Raw genomic sequence first — 26,241 nt, 5'->3', positions numbered from 1 at the left:
AGTAATAAAACAGGCATGTGAAAGAGAGAGAGACATGTCTGCAGGGGATAGTGCGTTTTGTTTTGACTCTCGTGCTTTTAAGAAAAGCTCACTGTCGCTACAAGGGCTCACTTTTATCAAAATGGTCCTTAAGAGGAGGCCGGATAATGCCCCGGCACAGGGTGCACCCACGAGCTCTCGCTTCAAGTCTTCGGGGGAACTTCAGCGGCAGCAAAAGATGACAGAGGCACATTTTGTGGCAGCTTTAAATTTAAAGTGAAACAAAAATAACAGAGGGGGAAAGAAACAGAGAGAGATTTTATCTGCTTCAAAATATAAAAGAAAAGAAACATTGTTCACTTTTATTTTTGACAAACGGGAAGAAAAGGGGATGAAATGAGAAGGAGAGAGAGATGGAGGGGAGATGTGTGATGTCATCACGTCAAACCACAAAAACAGGTTATGAGTTTTGTGGGGGATGACAAAAGGGTAAGAGGTGGTGAATGTGGGGGAGGGGGAAAGGGCAGGTGCACCCGTGATGTGGACAGGAGGGTGCCAAGAGGACGACCCCCCCGCTGCAACGCACACACACACACACACACACACACACACACGCACACACACACACACACTCTCCCGCTCATTTGAGGGAGCTGTCAGCAAAATGAAGGAGACAGAAGTAATGTAATGAGTGCAGCCTGTCTCTGCCGCTTCACTGGTCATCACCACGTCCCACAGAGAAACAAGAGTGTTTGCTTTTATCTGCTGTTGTAAAGCCCCCCCCCCCCCAATCCCCCCACCAACCCCCAACCCACCATCACTACTCCACCTCCTCCTCCCTCCTCCACCGGGCCGGTTGCCTTGACAACAGCGGAGCTCCACCCAGGAAAGAGATGTGTATGCTGGGAGAAAGAGGATTATTGGGGTCAGTGGTCTTTGCATGCGAGTGAGTGTGTGTTTATGTGTGTGTGTGTGTGTGTGTGTGTGTGTGTGTGTGTGTGTCTCCCTCTCATGCAAATGCACACACACAAACTTAAGCACAAACACATTCCAATACAGGAAGTGATTATCTGACGTGAACGAGGCCCAGACACTTTTTTTTTTTTAAATGTTGTTGTTTATTTAATTCATCAACCCCGCCCCCCCGGCCCCCCCGCAGAGTTAAACCAAAGTGTTAATTTCTTGCTGACCGCTAACAGAACAGTGTGTGTGTGTGTGTGTGTGTGTGTGTGTCTTCTCTTGTTTTACACACGTCTCAGCTCTTGCTGAAGGCTCCTCCAGAGATTCATTTTAAGTGTAAATGATAAAATCAAACGTATTCATTTGGTTCTGTCTTCATTATTTATGTGCTTGTGTTGGAATGTGTCGCCTGACTGAACTCACTGCCTCAGTTTCAGTGTTTTCAAGACGCTGGCATGTGCAAACAACAAATCACAGCTTGAGGCACGACTGATGAAAAACTAATCTTCCTGTCAAAAGCTCTGGATTTACACCAACTATTCTCAACTCTCTCTTCTACTGCATGATTTGCACACATTTATTGAACACATTATTTTTCTTGCTATTTGTCATGAAGCGTTAAAGGGAGGCTGCTGTGACTGCGGGGCAGATCTGTGTTGGGGAAATCATGCAGAGTTTGTGTAATCTCTGTGGCTGATGTGTCTGATTTGTGTTACTTCATCCAGCCAGAAGGATTCACTGAGTTTAATCATTTGATGAAAGTGGTTGTCTCTCTCCGGGTCGTTCCACTCTCCCTCCTGCTCTCCCTTGGATTTCATCAGCTGCCGTCTGCAGCCATCTTGTGGTCGTCAGGTTGTATAAGTCATGAATGGATGTATGTGGTTTGACAGTGAGTTTCCTCTGTGCCTCTGAGCCTTGATCAGATGGTGTGTTTATACAATTAGGCCACAGACATTTAATAAAATATCTCTTTTATATTCATTTCTCATTAAATGAGAGAAACTGTATTTAATCCTAAGTTATTTAATTTAATCAACATAGTGAATTTACAGCGACAACGTTATTTGCTCTTAACAAAGCTGTGAGATTGGTCACATGGTTGGAGGCATTTTTAAAAGTTGCCAAACTTTTCCAAAGTAATTTTTTCGTATTCAACAAGGACGTTTTTTCAAATCCATAAAACAAAGCATGTGAAGAGTTTCTTTCCTCCTGGTGGAGGTGTGTTAAAATCTTTCTGGCTGTGTGAACTTTATTTTGTGAGATTACTTTTGCTGCTTCCCCACAAGTTTCCGACCCAACATGTGACGGACGCTTTCCACTCGACAGACCGGCTGTGTTTCCCCCACAAACTATAAGCAGATTATTTCTCTGGGAAATCTCACAATGTTAAAGAAATCTGATCCGTCCCTGCAGACAGACAGAGACAGAGACAGAGACAGACAGAGACAGACAGAGACAGACAGACAGATAGAGATAGAGATAGAGATAGAGACAGACAGACAGATAGAGATAGAGATAGAGACAGAGACAGACAGATAGAGACAGACAGACAGAGACAGACAGACAGACAGACAGACAGAGACAGAGACAGACAGAGACAGACAGATAGAGACAGAGACAGACAGACAGAGACAGACAGAGACAGACAGTGGGGAAACAGAACCTTCTTTGTGGAGGTAAATATTCAAGGAAAGCCTCTTGGTTTCCTGACATTTCTCCAAACTGAAGCTCGGGATCATGGCGTCTAAGGTCAGATTAGCATCTTGGTCTGATTTCTACACTGGCTGGTTCCGTTGTGACCTCAAGTGTCTTCGTGTTGCAGCAGCAGCTCAGTGTTTCTGTCTGTGGAGGAGTTTGGAGCCGACGGCTGAAGGTGGGTCGATGTTAATAACGACTCTGAGACAGTGGACGAGACATTTCTGGGTCTGAGCGGCTGACGGCTTCTGACCGCAAGGTCGTTTTTTTTTTTTGTTGTAGACATTCAGTCGAGTGTAGTAGACGTGTTTAAACAACGCGTGAGCCTCCGGTCTATCACCGTCTTCCCCTCTTTGCATTTCTCTCAGACACTTGTGTTTGATTTGACTCTGAATTTGAGCTATTTCATATTTGCACATTGTCACAGGAACCGAGTCTTGAAATCCTGAACGCTTTTTGTGCAAACAGCAAATCACAGTTTGATGAAAAACTAATCTCACTGACGAGCTCTGGATTACACCGACTGTTTCATGCTCTTTGTGTGAACTGTTGTCATTTGCATATGTACATACGATATATGGAGCATCTTTATCTTACGATGAGGCTATTTAGCTTTGAAGATTAAAGAGGAAATGTGTATTATAACAATAGACTGTGTGTAAAGAAAGATGACGTGTCTCCACTACTTCCAGTTGTACAAACATTTTATATGCCGATACACATGCCTGTCCAATCATGAGTCAGTCTCAGCTGTCAATCATGACACTTCTGTTTTATAGGATCAAATTAAAACCAAACTGCAAAAAGATGAAGGCAGCGTGATAAGATAGAAACCATCTCTAAATAACCATGTGATGTGTATTTTGACCTTTTGACTTGGTCCATGTCCCATCCCCCAACATGGAGGAGGTGGAGTTTATGTCTCGTGCTGCAGCCAGAAGGGGGCAATTAGGACGCTCTTCTTTCCTCTGTGTTCATCCTCCTCTCCCTCCGCTCTCATCAGCTGCCACATGCTGCCATCTTGTGGCCGTCGTCTTGTCCTACACCCTGGATGCTAATCACAATGGCCCTCGACGCAGAACAACCTCCTCTCCCACACAACTGCGCCCCTGATTCCATCCAATGAATAATTCATTAATAAGTAAGAGAGTCTTCATTTATTTAATGGAAAAACACCTGCTTCCATTTCCACGGTTAATTGGATCCATGGAGCGTGAAGCAGCAGACGAGAGGCTGCACTCAGAGCTGCTTCCATCACACTCCACTGCTGCAGTCGAAAAAAACCTTCCTCCACATTGTGACTCAAACACAGAGCAGCTGTTTGAACCTGGAGCTCCGTGTCTGAAAATGCTCCTCTCTACTCTGCAGCCCGGCTGAAGAGGAATCATCCATCCTGCTCTGAGACTAATGGGTTTTTGCAAGAGGGAGAAAAATGTGTCGAGGTCGGTTTGAAAAGCAAAGAATGTTTTCATCTGCAGTTTTGGACGAGGACACGAGGAAGAATTCCAATTCTGCTTTCAGCAGCAAGTCAGGTGAGAAAATGACCCTTTTATTATCCCAGTGACGTGAATTGTGATTCGTAAATATGAAATATACGAACAGAATTCATTGAGATGTTGATATATTATTATAATTTGAGAAATCTACTAATAAAGGAAGTTAAGTTTCTCTCTCTATAAAAAGTCAGTTCAGTCACTTCTACAACATTTACCCTTTGAGGGACGTTGGGGGGGCTGGGGCCGATCCCAGCAGACTTTGGGTAAGAGGTGAGTCACACCCTGGACAGATCGCCACTCCGTCACAGGCCGACACTCGTGCCAGACACCAGGAGCTCACCACCACCATTCTGTCACTAACTCCTCTCTGCTGCACGGGACCCACCCTCTCCGCCACATTTAAACAGGAAGTGATTCACTAACTGGAGTCAGCTGTGCTCATCACGCCCCTGCTGCAGGTGGACGTGAGACCATCAACACACACACACACACGCACACATAATTGATTAGTCGGTGTTCCTGGTGCGTTGTCAGGTTCGAACACTTCTTGCTGTGAGGAGACAGTACAAACCACTGCACCACTGTGCCACCCTTTAAACATCAGTAGGATCTAAGGAATCTGTGATCCGTCATTAGCAACACATAACTGCAGAGTGATGTTTTATTTTAACCAAACTAATTAAGAGCCAAAAGGAGGAAAAGTTACCAGCTCTCTATTTAACTACTTTGTGTGTCCAGTTATAAACTTATAAACTTTCCACTGCCACTAATGTGACTGCAGTATAATCACATTTAAAATCCTCACATCATTAAAGATCTCTCAAGAGTTAAGATGCAGCTTTGCCACAACCTGGCAACCCAACAGCTGTTTTTCACAAATTAATGATTGGTTAATTGGGCATCAGCAAATGAATCAATCACACAAACTTTTCCTAAATGACAAAATTAGATTTTTATCAACCTCAGCATGGACGCACTCTGCAGCTCTGTCGGACATTAGACAGTCCGTCACATTATAATTCATTGTTGGGATGTGTGTTAAAGGAAATGTTAATAAATATCCTGACTGGAGGTCAAAAGGTCGTTCTTCCACACCAGAGCCCGTGAGGAAGAACCGCGTGGAACCGTGACCGGGTCAGCTCAGTGCAGACCACACGGTTAGAAACCACACAGCGACTGTAGCGCTGAGCCAGAACCTGAAGGTATCAGAGTCCCGTTAGATTCTTCAGCCTCGTGTGAGACGACGACAGTTTACAGATACAAGAGGCCACAGAGTCAGAGGAGGGAGGTGACGTGAAACTGTCAGATTTCACAGACGTGTCAAACAAGACGCGATGGAGAGTTCGTGATTTCATCTGCCAGGGATGTTATGTTTTCACCTGATCATGCAAAAACTACTCAACGGATTTACTCAGGCCAAAAAATATAAAAATAATATAAAATAACTTTCATTAACATTGAGATTTGTTTTTTAAAATATTCACCGATGTCCCAGGGAAAAATACGTTGATCTTGAAAAAGAAAAAGTTTATTTAGGGAACTTATGAGCGTGTGAAATTTGGGAACTGCTGTGGAGTACGCGCTCTATTTAGTGCCCTCCCAGTTTGAAATGGTACAGTTACACACTCTACTGTTGTCATCTGCATTTTACTGAAGCACCTTTCAATCAGTCTGCATGTTCTCAAATAGTCAATTAATCGTTTGGTCTATTAAACATAAAAATCTTTTATTAATTGCTGTATAGTTTTGATGTTCATACCCATCACAATTAACAAAAACAAACATATTGTCAAAATGTTTCCTTACAATTATACAAGTCGGACCCAGATCAAAGTTGATTGACAAAAAGTTTGTAATAAGATTTGTGACTTTCATTGTTAAGATTTAATTATTTTCTGCACAAGTAACACCAGAATATTACAATTAATACATCACCGTGTTTCTATTCATGAGCACGCTCTGGAAATAAGAAGACAGCAGAAATATTTTTTAGGAATAATTTATTGCCAGTAGGAAAGCGTGAGCTTGTGGCAGTATTCAATAAAAACCTTAACAAGACCATAGCACTGCTCACACACACATGGACACCTGAAAAAGTCACGTGTCCATGGATAACTCTGCACTATAAATATATTGGGTCCCATTTTCTTGGTGGAAAAATAAAGAGGTTCCAAAGTCAAAATTTACAAACAAACATTTAAAAAAGAAAAACCAACAACACAAGAATATGCAGTCGTTCACTGAGGACCCTTTTTGAAATGAGCAGGAGACGATAAACTTTACGAGTACACTGTGTGCGGGAAAGCCACGCTCTTCTCTCTCTTTTTTTAACGTTTCTTTTTTTTTTTTTTCTCTAGTGAATGTAAGCACAGTAAGGCTGATAATGTCACACCATTTAACTCTTCGTCTTTTTTGAAAATAAAAGCATAGAATATCTACAAAACCTAGTAAACTTTGAAATCAAAACTGTACATTTAAATTTACATTGAAAATGAGGACTTGTATAAAAACAGTTTGCTTGGTTTTATTTATAGAAACACAGATGTTGTGGTGAGATTATTATTCTTTTTTTTTCTTTCCATGATGTTTTTCCTGTCGTGCGTTGAATCGTTGATCCTTCAGACAATCTACTTCCTGTGTGAGATGACAGTCACAAGTAACAGCACCGCCAGACTCAAAGGGGGCGGGGGTTCGGGCTGAGAACACGCAAAGAGCTTCTTCTTCAGGTTTTCTCAGCCGACTGTCTCTCAACCAGTCTCAACAACCCCCGTGTTTGACTCAATTCAATGTGTGCGGACATGTATGTGTGTGTGTGTGGTGTCGTGTTCACATACTGTGCGCGTTTGGTGTGGGTGTTGTGTGACGGGCTAACGTAAGGTGTAGCTGTGGGTTCAGGCACTTTTGTTTGGATCCAGTGTCAGACTTCAGTGTGCTGCTGGGAGTCCAGCGCCGGGATGGACAGCCGCTCAAAGTGGCCCTCGTCGCCACTCTCGTAGTCGCTTATCATCACCTCGGACTCCTCGCAGCACGCCGACATGTCCGAGCAAGAGGCTGTGGACGTGTACAGAGACATGGACATGTTGTCCAGAGCTGAGGAGTCAAAGTCCAGACTACAACCTAAAGCGTAGCCCCCTCTGTAGCCACTGGTGCCCAAGGTAGAAGCAGGGGTGGTGTTGGCGGAGGTGGAGGTGGCCCCTTGGCCCTCAGTGTCACCCCCGTCGCTTGGGTAGGAGTGCTGCGGTAGGTACTGGTTAAGGCTGTAGAGATGAGGCAGGGCCGGGCGCTGGCGGACCCCGCCTGAGCCTCCTGTGTCGGTCGCAGACGGGTCCAGGTCTCTGCCCTGGGGCCGCAGTGTGTCGCAGCGGTCGGCGAACTCTGGCAGAGGTGGCGGCGGCAGGTCGTCATTGGCAGGGAAATCCTCTGGCGGCGGAGGGAAATCGCTCTCAATGTCGAAGCCGCCGGGGTAGTAGTCGGTGTCGATGGCACTCGGGTCACTGTACAGAGGGGCGGGCGACTCCACAACCTCATACTGTGGAAACTCCTGGATTCCAGGAAGTTGAACACTTGGCATCCAATCAGATGTGTCCCAGTGATATCCTGTTGTTGGAAGGAAAAGAGCAAACGTTAATGTTCTGAACCACAGCGTCACGTCTGGTTACTGGTATCCATCATGTTAATGTTAAAAACCCACACCATGCAACATCAACACAATACAACGTCACACCAACACAACGAGTTGTTCATTAATACACAACTAACGACACAACACTTTGTGAGAGCAGCTGCACAAACCTTTAGACAGTGAAATAATTCTGTTTTATTATTTCCAATTTTATAATATTTTAAATATCCTGAACTCTGCGATGTGTTTATTTAATAATTATAATTTGGGGCGATATAATTATAGGCTTACCTCATCCTAAGAGTGATGTCATGCCTCTGTTATGTGAGTGGATATGAGTTTTCTCAATTTACTTTTCTTTTTAAAAAAAGTCATCAAACCAAAGCTCAAAGAGGTAATATTATAATTATCATAATATTTCAGTGATTTTTTCTCTTTATTCTCAATATTACCACATTTCAAATCTCTAGTATGAGGGACGTGTTGTGTTTCTTAAGACCTCAGTGTCTCTTCAAAGCTACAAATAAATATAATCAAATCTCCCTCTTATTATTATTATTATACATCACTGACATATTCTAACTGGCTATAATATGAAGTTTTAGCTGATCTAACTTTTGTTTCACTGTCCTTCCCTCCACCACTTCACCAAATTCACATTTAATAAAATCTTACAGAAGCTTCAAGTTTCTTAAACAGTTACACAAACACATGAACAAACACAAACGACTGAGAATATTTCCTGTTAGTTATGGAGCAAAAACCTTTTCATCACACAACAGTCGGATTAACACTTTCCCTCACAGCGTCACCACATCCGAGCCATGCATGGGAGTGTTTGTGGGGAAATAGATAATCTCACAGCCGTGACACCACCGGTGCGGAGAGCGTGACACCGGTTTCATCTTGTTGAGGAGGTTTAACCCGCTCCTCATTATGCTCTGGGGTTAGTGGTTAAGAGTTAGATGGGGGTGGGATCGGGGGGTGTTAACACCAGTGAACAGCAGGCAAACACAGACGGAAACAAAAAATAACAAAGTCACCTCTTGGGTTCTTGAGATCATGAGCCAAAAAAGACTCTTTACATGAGGCAAGAAGGAGAAGAAAGAGAACAAGTCACGTTAGGAGCTGAGAGGAAGAAACAATCGTCTGAGAGCACAAATGAAATGTGGACAATGAAAGACAAAATGATGATGAAGAGGGCGACAGAATAATTAATGAACAACAGGGTTTTTGCCATTTTCTTAAACAGACGTCCTGAGTTGTGTAATCAAAGTCTGACGCTGAGACTGGGAGGCATCACTTCTGTGCCTGTTTAATTTGGTGTTTAATTGGATTTAGCATTGGTGCGTTTTTTAATTAGCAGATCAAAATGAGAAGCCACACGTCGGGGGGCTGGAGGGGGGGTTTGTCAGTGTAAGATAATGGCAGCGCTGCGACCCAACACCACGACACAACTACTGTCAGATGGAAACAATAAAAGAATACCTTCTCCTCCCACCGTGTCAACAAGGTGGATTACTGTCACTATGGAGGCTTGTGAGAGGGGGGGGGTGGGGGTGGAAGAGATTCTAGCATTAATACAAACGCTTAAAAAAGAAATAAACACATATGGAGCGAATGATGGCGGGACACCAGAGACACGTCCCACTGATTCTACTGTTCTCGTTGCCAGACACACTTAAGTTTCACTGAATGTCTGGGGGGGGGGTGTTTCATGGCTGGGCACAAGACAATGGTGGAAGGCGACACGGTGTGTGTGTGTGTGGGGTGGGGTGGGGGTGTGGTTTTGTTTATGCAATATAACACACCACAACATACTGAATGCTACGGGGTGCCATTGACAGTACAGATGGAAGAATCAGTGAAATTCCCTGGAGATACTAACACATTTCCAAAGAGTGTGTGTGTGTCCAGTTACATTTCTATGGAAGAATATTTGGGCCAGGCTTGAAAAAAATGTGAACAGGAAGATTTTTGGATATCAAGAACAAAGTCGGATCAAATTAGATAATTTTATTTTTACATTAAAGTCGACACTTTGACCTTGTTTGTGAAATATGTTGCTCAACTTTAATCTCGTCTTTCCGTCTTCACAAAATACCCTAAACAAAACTTCCTCAATTTAATTTGATTTAACTTTCTCAACATTTTCATTTACTTCCAACAGGAAAAAAAAATTCCATCCTTTTCATTTTTATTCTCGAAATACAATAGGAAAATATATTTCTCTTTGTTGTCTTACGCCTGGCCTTATACTTTTCCATATATTTCTGGTTCGCCTCATGTTTTATTTCAAAGGGTGCGGGTTTTTATGACTTATGAGCAGCACGATCCCCGTCATGACAACCCAGTGATGATAAATGTGACATGAAGAGCAGCTGGGGGAACATAACAGGAGCATGGAAACCCTGGTGATATGTACCTCGATGTTTGCTTTAAACATCCATTTGTGGCTACGTTTTTGAAGAAAAAGAACAAAGACAAAAGGGAAGAGAAAAAACATGCTTGTAAATAAAAAATTAATGAATGAAAAATGCAGGCGTGCGTCAAATCAATGACCTTGCGAGTGAAGTTTCCAACAGAACATAACGGCTGTATGAGTGAGTCATCACACTCCTTTAGTTGGAGTTGAGCTCAGGTGAAATGAGACCAGCTGGATGGAAAACAGGGTCACAATGCTGTGTGATCCCGGGAGAATTACACAGAACAAGTTGTTGTGATTGCTTCCGTCTGTACCGGCAGTGAATCAGGACTTACAGGCTGGACCCCTTATTTAAAACCTTGTTCTGGATCTGTGGACTGATTTGATCCATATGGGAGCTGATGCCCCGCAGCAAAAAGAGAGAGAAGAGAAGACGTGACCCCCAGAGCAACCACTCGGGTCGTCCATTCTGAGCATGCAAAGAAACACTGCAAGCATTTTACTCAGCAAAGGAAAAACAACAGTAATTCATCACTATTGCAATAAAAAAACATTTCCTACATGAATCACTGTGATTATCAAACTATTTTATCTTGTTAGTTTTCTTCATTCACTAGGAGAGAAAAGGTTGAACATGTTGAGTGGCATCGTACCGTTGTCGTCGCAGGACTCTGACTGGAAGGAGCTGAGGGACTGGACCTCAGACATGCTCCCCCTGGTGTTGTAGGGGTGACAGGCGCTGTCCTCCACAGGCTTCTTGGTCAGGCACGGATCCAGGTCCACCACTTTAGCTGGGGAAGAAAGCGTAACAGATTTTAAAACTGTGTGTGATGTTGTTCATTTAAAAGAGTTTTTTCAGGTTGATTATAATAAAGTGACCTGGTTATGGTTTGTTTATAACATCATGGAATGTGAGTTCATTTCTGTAATGAGGTAAGAAGCTTTTACGAAGCAGTGGAGCAAAGAGGAACAGGTGTGAACAGGGTTGGAATTAACTTGGGCAACACTATTTTTAGGGTTCATTATGTCCTAATGATTTTCTAGCAAGTTTCCTGGAAACAAAGGCTGGGTAATAAGGAGCCAATGGAGACAAAGTACTGTTATTTAAAACGTATTTAAGTGAGTTGGATTGCAGTTCTTAGCAGTTCTAGACTTAAGAAATTGATTTCAAGGAACTGCCCCATTTAAATCTCAGTATATATATTCACTTGTTATTTATTTATTGATAGAAACTTTGTATGAATGCTGAAGTGTTTGTTTGCCTGTAGAAACATTTATACGTTAAATGCACCAAACTACATTTTCCTTCATGTGAACTCTCCAAAAAGATAATAACAAACATTAAAGCCATAAAATAAAATGTGAAAGAGAATAATGTAAATATGTGAAGACAACTCCACAAATTATGAATTATCATCTACTCAGGGGCAGGTTGGCAAAATAAATATTTGCACCCACATTAAAAGCACAAACTAAACAAACTTACTGTCATAGTCATAGTCCCAGTTTGGCTTCTGGATGGAGTCGCTGTCTGAGACCGAGTTGGAGGGCGGGGGTGGAGGGAGATTGGGCGCCACGCTGCAGACGGCCACGGTCTTGCGGTGGCCGTGCACGGAGTCTGGGTTGAAGGTGCTGAACTCGGGGTGCTCCGGGATGGCCGAGCCCTCGAACGAGTTCCTGTCCAGGTTGTTTCGTGAGTCGCTCGGAATGCTGGGAGTGTAGGAGATGGGCCGCACGGGGACCTGAGGAGGGATGTCGGAGTAGAAGTTCTTGTGTTTGGCGTCAAAGTACGGCCGCTGCAGGAAGGAGTGAGACATGCTTGAGCCTCCGGTGTGCTTGTCGCCGTTGTTGGCCTTGGACTTCCTGCGGCAGGCCTTCTTGCGGATGATGATGAAGAGGAGGACCAGGATGAAGATGCTGGAGACGAACACCACGATGCCGATCACCTCCTCCAGGCCGATGTTCCAGGAGGTGGAGATGAATTCATTGCGGACCTCGGTGCGGAGTTCACACATCTGCCCGCTGAAACCCAGCGAGCAGTTACACTTGTAGGAGCCGTATGTGTTCTGGCACTGGCCCCCGTTGACGCAGGGGTTCTTGATGCACTCGTCAACATCACTCAGGCACCTGGACGATACATGAAAATGAAGTCAGGAGGTGAAACTCTGTTTATCATGGAGATCAGACTTGTGAGTTCATGAATTTAAAGTTTAAAATGAACGAACCTGTCTCCCTGGAATCCTGCCTCACACTCACACACCGGTCCATCCAGACTGTCGATGCACTTCCCACTGTTCTTACAGGGGTTGTCTCTGCAGTACGGACCCAACTGGCACCTGATGTCAAAAGAAGTTCACATCAGCAACTTCATCAAACTGCTGAGATACAGTGTGAAGGTTTTATGTTGCTGCAGGATAAACTAACATGAAAATTAATGAAGAGGACATAACGATAAAAAATAAAAATTACTGGCGTGCAAGTGCCTCAGGTTTGACAACTGCTGCTCAGAGTTACACCACAAATATAATCATTACTCTTCAACATTAAATATGACTATTTAACATCAATTCCAGTATGAAAACCACTACACTCTCTACCAGTGTTGCACTAAGAATGCATGTTCGTAGATAACATTCACTTCTTCTATCTACACCGGAGACCAACAGGAGAAAGTTGTGATACCTCTGTCCGGAGTACTGCCCTCTGCACTGGCAGTAGAAGTCGTCTGCCCGAGGGACACAGGTGCCTCCGTACAGGCAGGGGTTGGAGGCGCAAGGGCTTATGCCGATCTCACAGTGGGTGCCCATGAAGGAGGCCGGACACTTACAGAAGTAGCCTGTGGGGTGGGGAACAAGCAGGAAGTGGAGACGGTATTAATGTGTCAGTTTGGAAACAAGATAATTGATAAAACAGGAAAAGGTCTCACTGTGAGGTCAGGGGGGAAACTTCAGTCGCTCTTGGGGCCTTTTCTTAGCATAAATGTCAAAAGCATTAAGTGTTCATCGTACTTTAGTTTGGGGTTTTTTTTTTAATTAATCTGATGTCGATGCTTCCAGAACATCTATCTACTAATTCCAGAAATATCTGTCTATCTGTGGCTCACATATCAAGAACCATTCATCTTATCAGCTTCATAGGCGAGTGTATTTTTAAGGACACAAATATGTGCAGTGTCGACTTTGGTGCGATTTGGACACATGATACTTTCAATACTAATAAACTTTGAGTAAACAGCCGACTGGGACTCATCGATGTAAGCGACAGTGTCCATCACAACAACAAGTCACCGCCCTCCACAGGACAAACAAACAGCCAATTCCAAACAGGCACGTTTACAATGTCAGAAACGCACCGGCGGTTTTAATGCTTAAGAGATGCAGAAGCGTTGAGTTTGCATTGACAGCAAAGAGCACAAACAGAACAGGAACACATTAGAGAAAGAGCTGGTTCAGCTCTTCAAATAGGTAAATGTGACAATCTATACTACCCTTGGTTTAAAGTAATAGAAAAGAAGCTACGACTGATTTGCAGTTTAAGGCAGCGAGACGCAAAGTCTTCAGAACTGAAAACTCCTGATCTCTTCCACGCAGCTGAAAATGTACAAGTGCTCCAGTGGTACAGCACAAAAAGGGAGAACTGGAAATTTAAAAGAAGCAGCTTCAGCGTAAATCTGAGTGAGTGCAATGAGCCGGGCAGGACATTATGTACCTCCATTAGGCAGCGAGGTGCAGCTCCCGCCGTTGGTGCAAGGGTTGCTGGAACAACTCTCAGCAGGTGCGAGGGCACAGCCTGGAGCCACGTCCACGATGTCCTCCAGCACGGCGTGGGCCCGGTGAGCTTTGGTGTTGAGAGGCAGCTCCAGGCCGTTCAGGCTGAGGGCCTCCATGCAGCCGCGGAATCCGTTGGTCACGGGCAGGCTGCGTCCGTGGCGAGAGGAGGTGAGCTGGCGTACGTGACCGCCAAAGTAAATACTGTTGTCAAGGTTGAGGGTGCGCAGGGTGCCCGGTGCCGTGCCCGAGGCAGCGTGCACACGGTCCAACATCAGCTTGGCGTAGTTACCGTCCACCTCGAGCGAGATGGTGTGCCACTCGCCGTCATTAACCTGAGCGCTGTGGACCGACACGAGGCCGGGGCCGCTGCCGCAGTCGAACTTGTACTGCAGGCGTCCGTTCACAATCTGTTTGAGAAGAATAAAATAAAGACATAGAACAGAGTTTATCAGATCTCTACAAGATTAAAACTTGGAGTGGAGAAATTATAATCAAATCTTCAAGTAACTGTTGGAAATCAATGTGTGACACTGTCATAAATCACTCGCGGGCGGCTGATTTTTTTTAATAACAAAAGCAAACAACACCAAGTTTACAAGAAAAACCCAGAACTTCTTACAACAATATAACGTCTGTTCACTCGTCTAAAACAAACATCCAAACTGTAGATATTAAAAACCATACATGGCAGCATGATGAACAATAGCTCCCCTGCTCACCAGCCAGGTTCTAGTCGTACGTCTGGTGTGCAGACGGCTGTGCCAGACAGACTCTGAAAGGAATGTGTGGAAAACTGCTTTCTGCTTCCCTCCCAGTACTAAAATAGCTCTTGTGTGTGATTTTGTCAACCCACCACCACATTCCCATAGTCCCTCATGTGAGAGGAGTTTTTAAAATGGCTCTGTGAACCCTTCAGCACAGTCGGCTGGGTGCTCTCAGGGGAGGGCAGGTCGGGTGTGTGTTTACTGAACCGCCCTGATATGGAAATGCTGGGTGGTCAGAGATGGGCACGTCTAGACGTAATTTTGATTCACAAGGTTTTAATCCATTAAGACTGGAGGTGACATATGTGTTTATATACCGTGAACAACGGGTGTGACATTTGCAGGCTTCTATCTTTAGAGGCAGGTGAGACGTGAGCATCTCATCCACGACGTCGTTGTTTTCGAGACATGTGACTGACAGTTTCCTCAAATACTCGCAGGAAAGGCAAATGCATTTTGTTTGTTTGTCTGGAAATATGTTTTTGAAGTAGCGTTTCAGATATATGATCTAAGCGAATCATCGAAAACATCGGTTAAAATAACAATGAGGAAGATTCAGACCCAGGCGATGTTCCTGCTGACCGAGGTTCAGTTGATAAAAGATGTGGGCGGGATCTCAGGTTTGCCAGCTTTTTCGATTTTAAATTAATGTTCATGAGGTTTAGGGAAAACGTTGACGAATTAGAACGAAATGAAAATGTTTATGCAATCAAATGTTTTTATTTCATGTCTCTATCTGTTTCAGAGGATGATAATTCTCTGTCAATACTCTGTCAGCTCTTCAGAAAACCCTCAGGTCTAAATTAAATAAATATGACTTATTGGCGCCTGGGGTCGTAATGGGTAAAAGAGGCTGAAGTGACAAATGTATGATTACAACTGGTTTACACACACACCTCGAGGATGCTGTAGTCCGTCCCTTTAGCATACATGACAGTCGCGTGGCTGGAGAAGGTCCGCAGCCTCACAGACAGTTTCATCAGCTCCTTGTTTTCATTCTCCATCAGGTGATATTTCACGTAGCCGCCGCCGCTGAACGTCAGCGAGTGGCCATCTGATATGAAGCGACAGAAGTGTGTCAATAAAGAAAAGCAAAGACAAAGACGTTTTGAGACACAGATAAAGAGGTGGGGGGGGGGTCTCACCGGAGCATTTGCCCTTTTTGCCCTCTGGACACACACAACTGTACACGGTCGCTCTGGGATCGGCTACACACTCCATCCCCTCAGGACAGGGGTTGTTCTCACACAGGTTGTTCAGCACAGGACATCTGCCACCTAAGTCACAAAGAGCATCCACTCAGACTGGAAGGTCGTAGGAGACAATAAACTTGCGTGTCTGTGTTTTTATGAGGCGTAATCACCGTCACACTGGCAGGTCGCCGTCCTCTGGTGGCGCGGTGTAACGAAGCTGAGGCGGGCCGTGCTGTAAGTGGACATGGTGGTCTTATCCAGGGAGACGACCTCATCGCAGAAGCGTAGCGGACAGTCCAGCCCCGCGCACAGCTTCTGCACCACCCGTAGGATGCGGACACCCGTCATCTCCTCGATGACGGCAGCAGAGGAGTTCAGCTTACGGAAAACCACCTGAAGAAAATAGGGAATAAACACCAATAAAGTCAATGAAGAGGATTTCTAAATTGAGATTAGTTCTGAATTCATCAATTTGCCAATCGATAAAAACATGAAACAAATGTTTGATTTATCAGTAGATAGAGAGAAAATTAATCAGAGTATATTCTTATAATATATGTATATATGGCCATGCTTTCACATACGTTTGTACACTGCCTCTTACTCACACATGAATATTCAGCAGTAATAATGAAACAACATATGTGTGAACTTCCATTTCAGACAACATCTGTGTACTTCTACCTTTACTGCCCGGAGCAGATGTTCTTGCTTTTCGTGTTATTTTTTGACAGATTGTGCATCAGAACTCTGCTGCTTCACTGCTCCTCAACCCACAAACAGCAGCTACCTCCATCCTGTCCACGTCAATTCTTCTCAACAATTCACCCCTACTCAGTCGCTCCTGCAATTCGTCACCGCCCTCCTGTCACCTGCCGCGGCCGTGCCGCCTTCTTCTTCATTCCAGCTCCAGTTCCCTGCTACGCTTTCAATAGATCCCCCTCATTCATCTTAGCTCAAAGTGTGTTACTGATTTGAGACCACACGGCAAAGCTTACCAGCCCTGAAGGTAATTACATGTTTGAAGCTGAAACAATCAGTCTTGTCTTTTATCAACTACCTGAAATTATACGACTCTGCTGTTTTAAGCTATTTTCTTTTTCACTTTATTCCAACTTAATATCTTTGAGTTTTAAGATATCACCAAAGATTCTAGAAAATTGCTTCACAATTTTAATAAAATAAAAAGATGTATTGATTGATGGCTGTTAGCTGCTGCCTCAAATCTAAAACAAAAAAAAAACAAAATGACACTTAAACATTTAGAACAAGAGTTCACTCTGGTTGTTCTTACCTCCTGAGACTGATAGGGGCTTCCTGATCTCTCCAGAGTCAGCAGCACATCCAGATCTCCCTGCTCTGAAGGCTGCAGGCTCACTAACTGCACCTCGCTCCTCCTCACCCCGGCAATGTTCCTTAGCGCTCGCTGGAAGTTGCGCCAGTAGTCCCCGATAAACTCCTCCGGAGCAATATTTGCAAAGCGTACAGCGATGGAGTTGTCGAGGGCCTGACTGGCCACTTGCCGAACATGCACGGTGACATCAGCGGCCGCGGTGAAGCGTCCGTCAGTCACTGTCACATTGAGGGAGTAGTGACCCACGTCGAGCGACCTCAGGGCTATCACTTTACCATCAGAGGCGGAAACTGAAAACAAGGAGCCGCTCTCGTCAGTGGAGGAAGATGAAGGGGCGAGGCTGTAGGTGAGGGTGTCGTAGATGTCTTGGTCCGTGGCGTGGATCTTTCCCAGGACGCCTCCAGCGTACTCATCGCCAGCAGTGGAGATGAAAATGTCCAGAGGGAGGATGGCAGGAGGGTAAACGCTCTCCTCGATGATGCGTACACTGATGAAGGCGGTGGAGAAGAGCGGAGGTTTGCCGCTGTCTGACACCTAACGTGAGAAAGAGGAAGGAGATGCATCCATGACCAAATAATGTGCAATTTATCTGTAAGATTTATTTTTCCAACAGCAGAGGGCAATCAAGCTCTTCCACTGCTGACATCCCGGAGTTGACTGCATTTCCATACTGTGAATATATTAAGAGATTAAAAGCCCCGAAAAAAACATCTACAGTTCATGCACTTGCAGATTCACACTGTCACACAGATGGTCATCGGTTCCACAAGAAAAACACGACTCAAGCGTGCATCTCGTGTGTAAGAAGACATCACACTTACGTCTCATATCCCATCTGCCCACTGGTTTTATCTTCTGCATCTTTCCTCCAATCAACACCCAGCAACACTCATAATCGTGCCAACTCAAAGCAAATGTGTTTTATTTATGCTTCTTGTGTGAGATGTACACTAATGCAGCAGCTTTACTATCCATTTAAATTCTATATGCACTTGCAAGCGAGCCTAAAAGCTGCATTTATAGTATAATTCATTTAAAATATATTTAGAGGCATTCAAGGATGGATGCGCAGAGAGGAACGCTGAGTCGTTTGAGAGGAAAAAGAGTAAGAGATAGCGAGTTAGCGAGGATGACAGAAAAGGTACCAAGAGGGAAAAAAAGGAAGACAAATAGATCAGGTTGCTGTGGCTTGGCAGTTAAATCAATTCAACCTCTCAGCTCCGCTTTCTCCTCAGCGCTGTGACTCACCTGTGCTTGAAGTAGGTAGTGCTCTTTACTTTTCCTATCCAGCGCGCCCACAGCTACTAGAGCTCCCTGCTGATTGATGTGGAACACGTCGCCCTCATCCCCGTCCACGATGGCAAAGGTGAAAGGTGGGCCGTTGTGGGAAGCGTCCCGGTCGGTTACAGTGAGCTGAAGAACACTTGTGCCTTTTGGTCGATTCTCCTGTGGGATATGAGAGGGGAGAGTTTAACGTTTGCAGTGAGAGGAGGTGGCTTATGATTATATTTGGGTCTAACTACAAATGCAGTAGTTAAGATATAAACCCACAGAACTCTGCTGATGTGGGACAAATACCTGCCGGGACTGTGTTTTTTTTTTCTTTTCTTCCCGTTGCTAAAACTCGTCAGCAGCAGATGTCAGAGTTTGTGTTTCACTCCATACTAAACTACTACTGGATGGACTGCTTATGCAAACATATTGTGTTTCTACAGGTTTAAACCAGCTCGATTTTTAAGACCATAAAGAAAGAAATTCAACACTTCAAGCACGACAGATATGAAGGAATATGAGAACCCTAGAATTACTTACACATGAGGTTATGTAGCCTGGTAGAGGATAAAACAAAATGTGCCACGTTGCCTTGCAAACTACAGGCAGAGACAGGAGCATGGTTCACAGTTTTATTACAATGTTCTTCACAACACATGGAGACATTGCCAACTATGCATGCCACTGCTCTTTTTATATGAAAAATATGCAACAGAAGTGGTGTTAAATGAACATTAACATAATTAAGACCCACCTAAGTTAGTATTCATGTAATATTTTATTAAGCCTAAAATTCAATGATGATTAATTTTCAGCGTTCTAAAAACCTGGCACATGTTCTCCGGAGGATTCATACGGTCTTTTAGTACCACCAGCAGGTTGAGGTTTTCACTCAATGTATAAAGCTCAGACTAAATTGGTTGGCACAAAATCGTAGTGGTTTCCAGATTTGAACCCTTCTGGTTTTTGATGACCCCTCAACTTTCCTCTTGCTCCATGAGGTTCACATTTGTGGTTCAGAGTGAGACGTCTCCACAAATACTGGAAGGATTTAATTTGCCATCTACTATCTCTCCCATTTTTCTCTACTCTGCCTTAATGTGCTTTGATTTGGTGCTTAAAACTAAACTGATTTACTACTATTACTATTAATATATTGTTTTGATTGTTTTTCCTGTGCATGAGTGGGATTCAGATCTTTCAATTTCTGTGCTTCACCTTGATCAAGGTTCCAAAGTGAGTAAAATAAAGCCAGTCAGGATTTTCTCAGGGACACAGTAATGTTTCATTCTGAAGTGTTTGAGCTCTTTGCAACATGGACCGTGCCCCCTCACAGTACCTCTTAAATTACTTTTTTCAGTTTTCTTAACAGACTAAAAAATTGGAAATGAATCACCTTCACTCGCAGCTTTGTAGTAATTTTTTTTTTTTCTTCGATGTCCCAAACAATGCAGGTGCAGGTCCTCACACATTCTCCCTTTACTGCAGTCATGCATCCAATATCAGCATCAAATTTCCAGATAAATCTTTCATCTACATTCTTATGCTTAAGACGCAGCCCTCTGCCTTTCAATTCCCTCGCCCTCCTCCTTTCTCCTCACTTCCATCCTCCGACTTGCTTCTTGACATTCTATTCGCAGTCTCCCATTATTCTTCCTTGTTAATCCCTCTCTCTGTGTCCACTGCAATCCCTCCCCTGCACCTCCCCCTCTCTTGCTTTCTTTGCATCAGCCTCATTCTCATCCTCTCCACGCAGACACCCCCCTCTACCCTCTCACCTGGATGATGAGGCTGTAGTTGGCCTGGGAGAAAAGGGGCGGGTTGTCGTTGACGTCCGAGATGTCGATGTTAATCAAAGCGCTGCTGGTAAGAGGGGGCACCCCGTTGTCTGAAGCCACCACCGTCAGCTTGTATCCTGAAGTCTGGGGGGAAGAAGGGAGAGAATTACTATACATGGGCAAAGCTGCTTTTGTGAGCAATAATGCAGCACAGATCGGTAAACAAGCTTTCCTATTAGGCCTGACATGACTCTGATTGGATTCTGCATAGAGTGCAATTAGTTCCTCTGTGGATTTAAGCCTATGTGTACAGTCAGCATTGTGTCTGCTGTTGCACTTACTCGCTCTCTGTCCAGCTGGCGAGCGACTTTAAGCTCTCCTCTGACCGGGTCGATGGTGAAGGGGCTGCCTTGGTTCCCCTCCACGATAGAGAACCGCACGTGATCATAAGAGGGGCCGTCCAGATCCTCCGCCACCACCTTTGAAACAGGCAATCAAGACAATTATCAATTGGACACCATCGATAAGGGGTTTAAATGACAATCCAATGATTTGGCTTCCCTATCTTACGTTAAATTATATATTAAAAGGCCTTAATCCTATTTTCTAAATCAGCTTCTTGCTAAGAACGACAAGGTCCTTAACGAACACGTAATTATCTGCCACGTTAAAAACAAATCTGGGTATTTCACAGTGAAAATTTACATAATTAAGACTGTTTATAGATGAGCATAAGAATAATGTGATAAATGTAAAAGAGAAAATAATCAACAAACGAATCGGTGACTTTGAGAAACAGTGAAATGTACCTTGGTCTTACCCATAATAACATGATGCTGGATTTAGTTTTTACTTTATCAGATATGAAACACTGACTGTCTGAATTTTTTTCTTTTCTTTTCAATAACTGCATATCCAGAGTCGAAGTGTTGACTGTTTATTAACTCTGCCGAGGAGGTTATGTTCTGTTGAGGGGTTTGTGGAGGAGACCCAACAAAAAACCCATTTAAATTTGGAGTGGATCTGAATAAACAGACGGATCCAAGTATTCCTTTTTTCATCTTCTTTAACATTTGCCTTAGAGGGGTTATGCCCTCTTTAAGTGCCTTTTCCTACATGATATATATCTAATATGGTATAAAAAACACCATATGCAAATTTTAACAAGGTTAAAAACCAACCAAACGTCTCATACAGAAAGGAATCCTTTGGGAAATCACTGAAGATTTGTATGTATGAGACAATAGCAGGCATCGAATTTATATTCAGGTACATCAGACAACAGATATAAGACAAAGGAGTGGAGGAGGGAAGGGATAGAAGGAGTAAAAATTTCAACGTGGAAAAAGGTAGAAAGTGTCTGTATTGCATCAGGGGCTTAATGAGTCAAATGCCTCTTAATTAAACAGTTTGAGCATGTGTGACAGATAATGCACGAGAGCAGGGGTGCAGTGAGCATGACGAGCATTGGTCTTAATTTAGCTGTGCCACCAGATGGTGATTTGCCACAGGTGCAGATATGCGATATTGTATTTGGTAAATGAACAACGAGAGTGAGAAGGTGAACAAACAGACAAGTGGAGCTGTGGGAAAGTTAAAACGGAGAGACGCACTTTTAGAGTATTAATGTGTTATTTCCCCACAACAAGCACAAGCTGTATGTTTACGTGTCCCTGAAGGTAGCGTGTGTGTTCTCACCGCCATCACAGTCTTTCCCAGCTCCGTGTCCTCGCTGACGACGGCTGTGTAGATCGCCTGGCTGAAGACGGGTCTGTTGTCGTTGACATCCGTCAGGTTGATGTTGACGGTGGCCATGTCGCTGAGCGGCGGGGAGCCACCATCTGTAGCCTCTATGGTGATGTAGTATTCGTGGGAGACCTCGAAGTCCAGCGGCTCGATTACAAAGATGTCACCTGGGGACAAAGAGACAGGAAGAGAGTGCTGGCGTCACATTACAGGAATTCGTATATCAGTGTGTTGATTATCTTCTATAAGTTTGTGACTATGATACAACAATGCATACACAAATAACTAAATATGTTTAGAGCATTTTTACATTTTCTCCGGCCATAACTTTTAAGTTTTTTAATTTTCTGCAAATCGTCACTGACTCTGAAATACAAAAGTTATGCTTGGTTCAGCTGCTTTAACTTGCATTACTGCTTGCAGCTACACAATAGAACGGTATCCTGCTCTTTTCTTTGTGTGCTGCGTTACAGCGATGCAGCAAGATAATCCCGGTCCCGGCTGAAACAAAACAGGGTTTTAGCTTTTTGACATTCAGGTAAAATTCTGTGCGGGCTGAACATGTGAGTTTTATGTGCGGTTGTTGTTTTGTTTGCAGATGTCGACACACTGGGGATAACACTTATCCCTGTTGGCTTTTAGCTCGATGTCACGATCTGTGTTGAGAAAGGAATGCAGACAGTGTAGACTCAACAACCATGTAATGGTATGATGATGTGACTCTAGATATATTCTACTACATATTTAAACCCTGTCCACAATGAAGCACTGTAGTTAGACCCAGCACAAAACTAAGATCTTTATAACAGCAGCTCAACAGATCAGGCACATACAGGGGACTGATATCTATGGCTAGATTTCAGGGGACTGTTGGGTCTTTGGAGAGGTAGTTGCTCTATTGAGTAAAAATAAATATAGTATGGAGTAATTAAACTCAATGCTACCACACACCAGTATGTGGCTCCACGCTGAACATGCCATGCTCATTTCCACTGATGATGCTGTACGTGATCTCTCCAGTGGCCTCCGTGTCCCGGCTGGCGGCCTGCACTCTGAGCACCTGCGTGCCCACGGCCACGTCCTCCGACACCGTGGCTGTGTATTCCCGGTGCTCAAACACCGGCGGATTGTCGTTGATGTCCAGGACAGAGATCACCACTTGGCACACTGCTGAGAGATGTGGCGAACCCTGATCTGTGGCGCGGGCTTTCAGCTCGTACACCGACTGCACCTCGCGGTCCAGGGGGCGCTCCAGGCTCATTACGCCGGTGCTCTCGTCAATAGAGAAATATCCATCGCTGGAATCAACCAATGAGTAAAGGATGTCGCTGTTAAAACCTGGAATTAAAGAAAAAAGGAAAATTAGGTTTTTGTTGTGCAACATGGACGTTCATATTTCCTTTTGGCAAATGTTCCTTTTAGTTATAATGCGATAACCCTCAGCTTACAACCTTTATGAGTGTCTAATTTTCCTTTTGTTTAACCTGCTACCCGTGTCTGAGAAGTTAAGCTGGTAAATAAAATATGATCATCACCAATAAGAGTGATGGCCACATCAACAGAAATACTCCTTTAAGTACGGGGCGTAAACAAGCATATTGATTATTATATTGATGTATTGATCCTCAACTTCCATCCTCTATTCTCATTCCAAAGCATCCATCTTTCACACAGCCTCTTATAAAAAGAAGCCGTAAAAGTCTAATCCGCTCCGTCCTCATAACTCACGTCCTCCCACTGGCAAGACACTCCCAGCAACAAGACAGAGACGGATCACAATAATAATCATAATGCCTTCCTGCAGGTGGCCCCCATTTGAAATATGCTATGGTATTCTCATTTGTCAGGTAAGCCCCCCCCATTCTCGTTATCGTGCTGGAGAGTCGACTGTGGGGAGCCCCGCTTATATGGTTTCTATTTAATCTGCTTTGATCGTCCTTTAAGAGACTTGAGTTTATCATGATTGCCTAAATCGACTTGTACAAATAAATTTATAATTGTTTACTCATCTACGTCCCACACCAGGAACATTTAATATTAAAGTGGAGCTGGGATGATTGACAGAAGATTCAACTTTTTATGTGGTATCAAAAAAATTAAACCTAATGATGTGTTGTAAACTTTTACAATAAATAAAATGTATTAAAGATAAGGTGACATAGCCTATTAGAGAGTATGTATGAATTATCAGTTCTTTGTTGGACTTGTGTGCAGATATATTTGTAATATTTACATCATTGAGAAAGAACTGAAACATTACTCAAACTACATATGCAACATAGAGATTTCTGCTAAAAAAAGATTTTAAAGCGCAACTGATTAAATAAACAGCAACATTATTAAGACCAGCTCAAACGTATTCAAGACCTTTTTTAGATATAATATTTTATTTTTTATTTAAGACTCTAAAAGGCTGAAAATTCAGATTATTGAATCTGAAACCTCAGAAACCCTGCTTTTAAAGCTTTATCAATCATTTATTGGAAATATTCTCAAGATCTTGTCCGAATCTGACAAAGCACTAACGTAGACACAGCAGAAATTGATTAAATTCCTCTAGAGTGGAGCAACAGGAAAAATTGAATGAGGACAATAACAACAGCAAGGCAGTGCAGAGGGCAGAAGGAGACACTTGGATGCAGGAAGAGTGATAAGGGTCAAAGCAAAATCAAAGGAGGAATGTGCACTCGCATAACTTTAGTTTATCACAGATCAGGGGCACCAGCCTGTGTCTGTTTTTCTGTCTGGTTCATAACTATTCCACACTGATAAGCCTCTCAGACACTGTAGCAGCAGACGGCTGAGCGGAGGAGCAGCGATGTGGCTAAGTATCAAACGTCTTCCAGCCAAAGTGGCACACAGCAACTAGTGCCAAGAGTGAGTGCACACGGAGATGTGCAGAGTCAAATATCAATGGAAGATAAAGCAACTATTTTCTCTTAGGAGGAGGGATATATTAGGCTTTGCATTTTGATGTTTGGCTAAGAGACAGTTGAGTGGAGCCTGAGTGAACTGGGTCAAAGCTACAACGCATTTTTTTTCTTGTACATGTCTGTCTGGGACTTGCCAAACAGATTCAAGCTTGAGCCTAAATCCAAAAAAATATGAGACAGACGCACACAAAAAGAAGCGTCATTGTGTGTGATGCCCAAGTGTGTGAGAGAAATACTAATCAAATCCCCCTCTGCTTTCACTCAGCGTAACTCTAAATAATTATTGCTCCTGGCAAAACTGCAGGGAGCACCTTTTTTCTCCACCCTTCCTTCGGGTATCCTTATCCTTGATATTCAAAATGCGAAACATTTTGTGCCAGCAAAGCCTCGGGGAAGAAATGTCTTAATACCAGCTCTTTCCTTTTTACCATTTAACGTTTCTCTCTGAGGGGACCTAATTCTGGCATCCCTTTCACTCTGTCAAGCTGTCAGTCCAGCCAAAAAGAAAGAAATAGAAAGCAAGGGTGTTTAATTCTCTGACAGTGAACATACTGAAATGGTTCCTCAAGCTAGAATGCCCTGCTCCACTAAACTAAAGGTGTAATCTGGAGCGGCAGGTTCAATAGTTTCCAGGATAAAGTCCCAACGAGTTAAAGAGACTGTTAAAACTGCGTGGTTTTAAGTTCTCAGTCTTATCCACGTCTAAACCTGTCGGTGGTTGGCGATGCTCGCTGAGAGGTGAAGGCACCCGGGACAGATACGAGGCCCTGCGGCTTTGCACCAGGCGAATGGAAAATAGCAATCATCCCTTTTGAGAATTCAGCTCGAAGAGAGAATAATTTCATTAGAGTGTAATGGAGCTTTTAATTTGAGGGGTTTATCATTCATGAAATTCCACATTTGTTATCCCTCCCTCGTGCCATTTAGTATAATGCATAATGGAAAGATAATAACCTGTGCATTGTTAGTCAGCACTGAACCAAGACACATATGCAGAGAGCACACCATGATGCTAAAAGCCTGTTTAAAGAATTCTTGAATTATAATGCTATATTATACACTGACTTTGAGCAATGCAATGCCGTTAATTGCATTTTAAGCATAATGTAATGGCTTTGGTGAGTTTATTGACTCATAATTAACTTTCTCTTGCCTCAGCAGGAACTAAGGCAGAATGGGAACTGATTTACCTGCGAGCCTCCAGCATCTCTAAAGTTTGTCTAAAGCAAAGTTCAGACACTTAATAATTCATCC

At 43.6% G+C, this 26,241-nt stretch overlaps 1 protein-coding gene across 11 annotated transcripts in view; it reads right to left on the bottom strand.

Moving 5' to 3' along the window:
* Positions 1-6,113: 6,113 nt before the first annotated feature.
* fat1a (FAT atypical cadherin 1a) overlaps positions 6,114-26,241 on the bottom strand; it is a 74,676-nt gene continuing 54,548 nt past the window's right edge. For 3 of the 11 annotated variants that reach the window (XM_069529915.1, XM_020103109.2, XM_020103111.2), the window contains 16 exons: positions 23,006-23,392; positions 22,007-22,221; positions 20,650-20,787; positions 20,309-20,452; positions 18,507-18,704; positions 17,199-17,792; positions 16,075-16,297; positions 15,857-15,988; positions 15,608-15,765; positions 13,886-14,354; positions 12,860-13,013; positions 12,403-12,513; positions 11,664-12,304; positions 10,831-10,968; positions 8,796-8,831; positions 6,114-7,727 (listed from right to left, as the gene is read on the bottom strand). In XM_069529915.1, coding sequence (XP_069386016.1) covers positions 7,048-7,727; positions 8,796-8,831; positions 10,831-10,968; positions 11,664-12,304; positions 12,403-12,513; positions 12,860-13,013; positions 13,886-14,354; positions 15,608-15,765; positions 15,857-15,988; positions 16,075-16,297; positions 17,199-17,792; positions 18,507-18,704; positions 20,309-20,452; positions 20,650-20,787; positions 22,007-22,221; positions 23,006-23,392 — 4,418 coding nt within the window. In that variant the 3' untranslated portion in view covers positions 6,114-7,047. The other 8 variants (XM_020103110.2, XM_020103113.2, XR_011243769.1 and 5 more) reach the window with 7 other exon arrangements.

Source organism: Paralichthys olivaceus, chromosome 8 (genome assembly GCF_024713975.1).
Source record: "Paralichthys olivaceus isolate ysfri-2021 chromosome 8, ASM2471397v2, whole genome shotgun sequence".
Taxonomy (NCBI): domain Eukaryota; kingdom Metazoa; phylum Chordata; class Actinopteri; order Pleuronectiformes; family Paralichthyidae; genus Paralichthys; species Paralichthys olivaceus.
This window is presented reverse-complemented; position numbering and strand designations above follow the sequence as displayed.